We start from the raw sequence: 9,142 nt of genomic DNA, 5'->3' as shown, positions 1-9,142 counted from the left end.
AGCAGAGTCTACAGATCCAACCCAAAAGTGAAGTTCTCTTTTTGGGCATAGAAACTTCAAAAAGCTGATAAGGGACACTGTATTTCTGTTAGGTCCTCTTGGTTGCAACTGTTCCAACTCTAGTCCATATTGAAGAAGCTATCCACGCCTTAATGATTGAACATGATGTCCATTTTTTTCCTTACAGTGTAGCTCACAAAGATCCACTGAGTTATTTTTACTGCCCTCTGTCTTATGACGCCTCCAAAGAAAATCACTCTTCCTGTAGGTCCTGGAAGTTCAATTGTCCTTTTCTGCAAAAAATACACTGTACTTTGGGCTTCCCGACAATTTGGGAATTTAAATCTACAAAAGAAGTCACATCATTTTCATGTTCACGCGGCGCTGACTTGCTGGTCCCTCTACCATATCAATATTTGTGCCGTTAGACTTTGACCTGGGAACATATTCAACATCTATGTTGTTTTTATGTTTCCCTTTTCCTCTGCTCCAAACAAACAGAAGCAGGAAGCAAAACAAAACCACTCCCAGGAAGGTGAAACAGCCCATGGCAGTTGAGACGAGAATAGTCTTGAGATCTAAACCAAGGGCCCCACCAGTCGTTCCATTGGCAGTGATGTTAGTGGGTTCTGTGTAAATCTGGGTCCTGTTGGCATACAGTGATCCAAGACTTTTTACCGCAAGAGATGTCATCAGGGTGTCATTCCCAGCAGTGTTTGAGGCAAGACAAAGGTAAACACCACTGTCTTGTACCTCTGCTGACTTTATCTCCAGTGTGCCATTCAGGTGGACAGTCACTCTACCGTGGCTCCTACTTGTCAGAAGCCGTCGGCGTGGCGACAACCAGGAGACAATGGGTCTTGGTGTGCCTTCGGCACTGCAGCGCAACATTGCCTGCTGGCCTTCATCCACAGTGATGGTCTGGGTCTTATTTTCCCGAATTTTCGGCTTGGTGCAGGTTACGTAATAAGACAGAAGGGTCTCCTTGAACTCCTTAAAGGGCCTGCCGCGGATTCCTTCTGGTGTACTACACTCTGGTTGTGACTCGCCGAAAAAAAGGGAATGCTTTTTCTGTAGGATCCACATTAGACGACAGTCGCACACTAGTGGGTTGTGATCGATCAGAAGAACCTCCAAAGCTTCAGGAGATTGAAAAACACCTTTTTCCAAAGTATCCAATCGGTTGTAAGATACATTGAGAACTTTTAGACCGCGTAAGCCCTGGAAGGCATATGGCTCAATGGAGGCCAATTGAGCGCCAACCAAATGCAGCTCTCGCAACCGTACCATCTCCATTAGCATTCCTCCTTCAATGTGCTTAATTCGATTGTAGGACAGGTTGAGGTGAGTCAGGTAGGGCAGATGCTTCAGGGCTTGGTAAGGAAAGGAGGACAAGTTGGTATGGGTGATAAAGAGCTTGGTAAGGTTCAGACCGTGCAGGGTATTGGCTGGAATGTTGTCCAGCGCTGGCCAGTTGTCAATTTCTAAATTCCGCAGCCTGAACAACTTTTTGAATGAGTAGGGATGCAAAGTGTTAATGCCCAGATAGCGCAAATGTAGACTGACCAAGTTGTGGAGGTGGGAAAGTGCCTCTGTGGGCACAACCGTAAGATTGCATCTTTCCAAGGTTAATATTTCCAGACTTAAAAGTCCACTGAATGCTCGATGTGAAATGTAAACCAGATCGTTGTCACCAACTTCCAAAAACTTGAGATTGTGCAAGTCCTGAAACATATAATCCAGAAGGATGACAATTTTGTTGTCACTCATATCCAGTCTGGTTAGATTTGTCAAACCTCCAAACACACCCAGGGGAATGAGCTTGATACGATTGCTCTTGAGACTGAGCGTGTGCATGTTAAACAGGGCATTAAATGCTCCAGGCTCAACGTAACTGATAATATTCCCACTCAGGTCAAGTTCCTCAAGGCCAGTAAAGGCAACAAAGTCATCTGGATTGATCATTGTCAGTTTGTTCTTGCTCAGGTCCAGGATCCTCGTCTCTGATGGGATTCCATCTGGAATGCTGGGCATACGCTTGCGGTGACAGACAACTGCCTTGGTCTGTGCCGAACACTCGCAACGTGAAGGACATCCCAGGGTGGAACCCACAAAGACAGCCACGAGGGCCAGCCCCAGGACTGGTTGCCAGCATGAGATAAGCGTGTGCAGCATGACTCTGCTTATACAGTCGACCATACTGTCACGGTTCTGCAAAGAAAGAGAGAAGAGAATGAAGGAGTTAAAAAGGTCACAGAAGTTACTTCATTTTATTTTATTGAGTCATGTTGTCCAAATACAATATTGCAAAATAAAACAATATTAGACATGACATGGACGAATTAATTCCGCTGGGAGAAAAAATGGCCTGGTACAACTTTTATAGTACTCTTTTCACCTCCCTCCCCACACACAGGCAGTCCGTTCTCCTGCTACTCTGTGAATTTTGAAAGTGCAGTGTTTGAACTGCGCTATTCATTAAGGCTGGTGTGAAGACAGGCTGTGCAAAGTGTACTCTGCAAGTTTTAGCAAAGATACCTTATGCTGCCAGGTGTACTTGTGTTTGAGGATAAAGCAAAGCACACATACTGCAGCAGCCTGTCTACTATAATTAGTACCTAACAAGAGGATGAAGCAAGGTCCCATGGAGTAGCAGCGAGGTAGTTTCTCCTATTTTAATCGCATGCTCTTACTTCAGACACATTACTGTAGATACAGTTAAATGCATTTTTGGTTTGATAACATTTTTATTTTGATGGGAAATGCTCCAAAACTATGAATTTATGAACGGATTAAGCTTAAATGAAAGCTCTTACATTCTGAGCAAATATTTGGCAAGGCTGTATTTGATTTGTCATTTTAAAAAATCAAGTTCCAGAGAAGGGATTTTAAGAGATGTTCTCTTCAATTCTAACAACCAAGGCTTAATAAATCCTGTGCAGTGGACCTTTAAAATAAATAAATGCTGGACTGCTAATGCCACTGTTGCATGTCAGCTAACACAGACCCAAAACAGTGTACAGTGTATTTCCCTTGTATCTTCCAGATTATTTTCATTTAAATCCTGTAACTGTCACAATAGCAACCAAGGCTGTCTGTGTGACTCGTAGAAGCATTTGATTTGATTTGATTTGATTGCAATCATTTGAAGTTTTCTGTGACATTCATTTCCTGTCTAGTGACGGTAGAAATCTTGCAACGCACAGGGAAATAAGATGGCACAGCAAAGGCATTTCTATAATGTGGCCCCTGACCCACATTAGTGCAAGGTTGGATCCTGAGAGGGGGATGATAAGAGCTAATGGTATCTGAGTCAGCGTAAATCAGTGAACAGCCATTTCACCGACGTGCTGAGGTCGCCCGCGCAATGCCGTCATGAGCGTATGTACACAAGTGGTCCCCGATGTGGACGTCAAACTTATGTAACTTTTTTTTTCCTCAAAAAAAAAAAAAAAAAAAAAAAGCATTTTCCACTACAAATGAAGTATAGTACAGTGTGGCATCCCATTTCCCTGTCCTCATCTACAGTTATATACTATACAGTGGTTGAACTTTGGCAGTGTTGCTCTAATGGACAAAACCAAGTGGGCTAAAGATCACATTTAAATACTATTGTGTCTTAACACAGGTCACTGGTGCATTAAAATGCTCCAAGAGACTTTCTAACGCTAATGCTAATTAAATGTAATTAAATCACTTTGTGGAGAGATTAACAGATCACTTAACCCAGACCTACATATAGTTCCCAGAGTATATAAGAGTAGAATTGGAGGCAGAGCTTTTAGCTTACCAGGGTCCTCACCTTTGGAAACAGCTGCCAGTGTGGCTCCAGGAGGCTGACCCCTTCTCTGTATTCAAACCTGAGTCATCCCTTGGTCCTGTTACAGGCCTACACTGCTTGGAGATCTCCCATATTGCATTGAGCACTTTCTCTACCCACTCTTAGAAACACATACACATTAAGCAGTGTCATAGCAGTAACCTTGTCTCCTATTTCTCCAATAGTTGACTACTGGAATATTGACTATTGGGATATTCAAATAAAACTGACTTTATTTGATTTAAGTTCTGTGGGTCAGGGATCAAATAAGTCCAGCCTCTGCATCATGACAAATAATGATGTTGGGTTTTTACACGATAGAACAAGAAGACTGTTATTAGCAAACATGAAGACAACACCTGTGATGGAATACATCAACAGCGTATTAGAAACTGTTCCATTCTGAGGTTTTTTTCCTGGAAATTATGAGAGACATATGCTCTTCTAAATTAAACATTTTCCCATTAACTCCAAAAATCAGATTGATGGCAAGTCGGATATGGTCTGATATTAAAAAAAGCATGGCTTCTGAAGTGGAGCATTTAAACACGAGTTAACACGGATTGAACAGCTCTTCAAAATTTTCACTTGACTAACTTCATCAGTTTATGTCCTTAAATGTGATTTTAAAAAAAAGTTAAGAAAAGAAAATGAGTCATTGAACCAATATTAAATTTGCCTCCGTTTTTTAATACTGATTTTTCTGAAAGTAATATTTTCACAGGTGCCTGTTTTTCAGGCTCAGTCCATCTTTAATCCACACTTTTCAGTGATGAAAACAGATTTTCTGTTTTCATCTCAGCTTAATTACCAATTACAGAAAACACGGCGCTATTCATTGCAGCCCTGATGCTAAAATGTCTGTGGATGTGCAGAGATATGAAATCTTCCTTCCCTGCAGTGTGACTGCTGTAAGGTGTTAGTCAAGGTAAACCTCGCAAAAACATCTTTAAAATTACAATTATTTATAATTTAAACATTTAAAAAGGTATATATGAGATACATTTTTACTACATTTATTTTATTTTCATTCCCTGTAGCTGCTGTGGCTTTGTGCAGCTTTTAGCACCGGAGCCATGAAGTGGTGATGAAGAAAATAAATTCACCATTTTTTTACTTTTGTATCTCACGCCTGGATCTAGAGGTTGGAGTGGAGGTAGTGTCTGTATATAACCGATAACAATCACTCCACAGGCAGTGAAGTGACATCTTATCTCACTTATTGCTTCATTTCTGTCTTTATCTTTCTCTCACTTGTTCCTTTTTCTTTTCAGCACATTTTATTTTAAATACTTACTCTGTGTTGACTCGAACCAGACAGAAAATTCTGTTACTGTGTTTAACGCCCTCTGTGCCGTTCTATGTCTCACACTACTGTTGAGACTCTAGTGTGACAAACACAGACAGAGTGTAAAATTAACAAAACTATTACTTTAATATTTTAATATAACTTTAGTAAGAATATGAACATGAATCTGTAAATGTGTACAGAGTGAGATGGTGGAAATTGAATCAACTGTCATAGAATATCTGCCATATTAATTGGCTGAAAAATTACATGATTAAATGATTACATTTACTTGACTACTTTTAGGATTTTTGCTATTTCTGGACTTTTCCTTATTATTCTAAAAAAAGCAGTGGATTTATGATTTTTTTTTTCTGTGAACCAATGAACAAAAGCCAATGCGCAAAAACAGCACCAATTTCCCAAACTTTTATATGTTGTCTTATACTGTATATATCCTTTCATATTTGTCTCCTTTTAGTTATAAAGAATGACGACAATAAAAACAAACGCCTGCATGTGGATTTCAGTTCCATATGTTTTCCTGTAGAATCCTCTGAGTTTCAGCTGCCCGAATCTCTCAAGACAGTACAGTTTCTAATTGGAGTCAATTAAATCAGGCAATCATGGGTCACTTTTACTCATCAGTGTCTCCCCCCCTGCTGGGCAGTGAGTAGAGTGAACACCCACTACTCATGTTTCATTTTAAATTATTTACCGAATAATTAGCCCTGCAGCTCCAACTTAAAGTGAATGAAATTATGTTAAACGATAAATTAAATCACTAACCGAAAGACCTTGCTGTAATATGGTAAGTCAGCAGTGTGGGAGATATGATCAAATATAAGTATGTGCTGAAGTATAGCATAGAAAACCACTGGAGATAAAAGCACATGGAAATCAGAAAGAAAGAAGTTGAGGTTGTAGTTTTAGGTAACAGCCAAGGGTTAGCTGAAAAGCTGCACAAAAATAATAAAGTGAAACAATATGGTTCATATCAAATGAAAATATTATGTTTATCAAAAAAAATCACTAAATATAAATGTAGTAAAACAGCAATGTTCAATTGACTAAAAGGTTACCAATATTTACCCTACCAGTTGAAAAAGTTAGACATTTTCTTAAATTTGGCAAAATGAAAAGTATAAGAGTTTGAATAAAACCAAACATTTCCAACAATGGCAAGGTGGATCTACCAGTAAACTGCAATAATTTACAATATATACTGTATAATTCTATAGTGTGTACTTGTCAAAATGTACTATGTAAATATAATGATATTATACCATTCAGCTACATGCATCTATATATAATGTATGCTGAGTATATATAAATGTAGGTAGATGACTCTAGTCTGGTCCTTCTTGAATAGCAAAAAAAAAAAAAAAAAAAGCCAAAAAATTGTGAAGCCCCCTGATCTACAGTTTCTCCTGACACAGACACAGTATTGAGTCCAATCAAACATGCAGTGACTGACCTATTGACAGTGCTAGAAACCAACACAGATTTCATACATCTTCAAAGTCAAGCAACTGACTTTTTTTGAGGGTTAAGTTTACACGTCCAAACCGCTGGAAAGCCACTTTATATTGTGTCCATGTAGTTCCAGGATTAAGATAACAGATTAGCCTCTGTGCAATCAACCAATAAAACTGAAATTGGTTTGCCTTATTCTCCTGGGTGAAAAAGTTTTTTTTTTTTAGGCTGTGTTTGATGTGTGCCCCAGACACCGATCATCGAAACATAATGTGATTCCTCTACACCCAGCAAAATGCCTTCCTGCCTTTGTGATGAATGGTGGGAGCCAGTTGCTTACTCTACCCAGCAATTATCAACAGCCCTTCAGCATAATCAAAGCGTCAAAGTATGACTGGGAAGATGGCTCCGGAGGAAATAGCACTTTAAAAGGCAGAGAGAAAAAACAGAAGAAAATTAACTTTCAGCTGGAGAAAAAGCCGCAGGAGAACCAGAGCTGTGTGAGGAATAAAAGCAATAATAAAATGAACATTATGTGTAATCACGCAGGGAGAGAGTACTACATACTGTGGGCTGCAGTTTTTGTTCTTCTCTTTTTTTTTTTTTTTAGATTTTTTATACGAAAGCATCTGCCTGTATATGTGCTTTGGTTAACGTTAGTCCACACAAAGGACGATGTGACATTTACACCAACAAGAAAACATAAAACATTAAGATTGAATGGTGTATTATCAGCCTTGTGTTGTGACTAGGGCGAGGTAGATGGTTGATGTGCTTTTCACGCACCATGTATCAAATAGATTTTTTTTTTTTTTTTTTTTCTATAGAAGCTGTATTCAAACTGTGTTAAAAACATTGGCTCTGATCAGAGCGGGACCACCATAGTTCAAAAGATAATTTGATATCAGCAGTACAAAAAAAAAAAAAAGTTCCAATTCAGGCAGTTAGAAACCATATCAATCCCAGTTCATTTTGTGCTCATCAAAACAACAGAGGATGATAAAAAGGCACCGTTTGATGTCTTATTTCCCTCATAATTAAAAATAAATAAATAAATAAAAAATAACAGTATATTCTCACAGGGGTCATTGAGAGGGAAAGTTATTAAATCACCATTTATTTTAATGAGGCTTATACCTTATAATGATGCTGCCCCGAAGTAAAGGTATTATTAACTCACAGGTTAGTTCATAGTCAGAGTGTGCAATTAGCAGAGCTTCACAAGAAAAAGCATGGTCCAATAATGAAAATGGGAATATAATGAGAGGGAAGAGACTCACATGCTCTTTGGCTGATTCATTATTTAAATAGGATCTTTGAAAAGGGCAGAGAGGTTTAAAGGTGAGTCTGTCAACATGTAACATGACACTGGTCTCCTTTAATAAACCTGTGTCACTCTGACATGTCATTTTAAACCAAAAACCACCGCAGGATGTGACCTTCTTTTATGTGAAAAAAAAAGCTGCCATTATTAGGTATAAAATGCATTGTCACAGGGGTAGGCTGTGTTCTTTAGTTAAGATAAGAGCTATTTTTTTTTCTGGGAACCTCAGAGCTATCTATCTATCTAAAAATAAACAATATGTACAAATGCAAAATTTGGAGTTTTCAATCAATTTTGATTTCCTCTTGTGTGACTTGCGCATACAAAATGTTCCCATTTTCTTCAAGACAGAATCCATGGAGCATAAAGTGTTCCTTTATATTCTCATGACAAGCAATTATGGAACATTTCCCATGAACCCAAGGGTTCTCTCTCCATTTGATAAACTTTCAAAACAAAGTGTGGACTGGAATGAGGTGCTTAATGAAAATGGGTAGTACAGGTGTTGCTTGTTCTAATATCAACTGTGAAACTAATTTCTGCTTTAGCGTTAGCCTGAAGCAGACTGCTAAAAAAGAAATCCCCATCCATTGTCCTGTTGTTATCCTCTTTGCACTGGGCATGTTTGGTTGCATGATGATATTGTAAGTGCGGTGGCTAAATTGCAAAAAGCAAACTTTCTTGGCTAACTGCTAAAGTACTTCCAGGCTAAAAACATGTTAGCTTTATCTTCTGAGTGTGACCTCTGACAGGCAGATCTCTAGTTGATGGAAGATAACACATATCAGTCTTTTATTATGAAATGATTATTCATCTGTCCATAATTTACAAAACTGCTCTGTTTAACTCAATTTTCCATTTAAATGGAATTCCCTTCAAACCCAAAGCTGCTTTTGTGGCCTTGACACAGATCCATTGCTGATTGTTTTATCTCTACAGTCAAACCTTAGGAATTGGAACCAATTAAAAGCAATTTGTGTGAATGATTAATGTAGCCACTGGAGAAGCAACACCATCACAACACTGTAATTAACAGTTTTGGGATTGAGCTAAACAAAAAGGATCAACAGCCACAGGCCAGGCTTCCATGCTCAAGTCGCCCGTCTACTTGGCTTCTAGAGGGAACTCAAAGATCAGCTAATCCGAGTGTTAATTAGAGATAAACCTGCTAGATTCGCTCAGTTGCCCCCCCCCCCCCCCCCCCCCCCCCCCCCCCCCCACCCCACTCCGCACA

At 39.1% G+C, this 9,142-nt stretch overlaps 1 protein-coding gene across 2 annotated transcripts in view; it reads right to left on the bottom strand.

Annotated features, from left to right (window-relative positions):
• Positions 1-6: 6 nt before the first annotated feature.
• lingo2 (leucine rich repeat and Ig domain containing 2) overlaps positions 7-9,142 on the bottom strand; it is a 199,125-nt gene continuing 189,989 nt past the window's right edge. For both annotated transcript variants that reach the window (XM_017039506.2, XM_008326579.3), the window contains one exon: positions 7-2,211. In XM_017039506.2, coding sequence (XP_016894995.1) covers positions 358-2,199 — 1,842 coding nt within the window. In that variant the 5' untranslated portion in view covers positions 2,200-2,211 and the 3' untranslated portion in view covers positions 7-357. The remainder of the gene's footprint in view (positions 2,212-9,142) is intronic.

Source organism: Cynoglossus semilaevis, chromosome 15 (assembly GCF_000523025.1).
Source record: "Cynoglossus semilaevis isolate Cse_v1.0 chromosome 15, Cse_v1.0, whole genome shotgun sequence".
NCBI classification, from domain to species: Eukaryota; Metazoa; Chordata; class Actinopteri; order Pleuronectiformes; family Cynoglossidae; genus Cynoglossus; species Cynoglossus semilaevis.
This window is presented reverse-complemented; position numbering and strand designations above follow the sequence as displayed.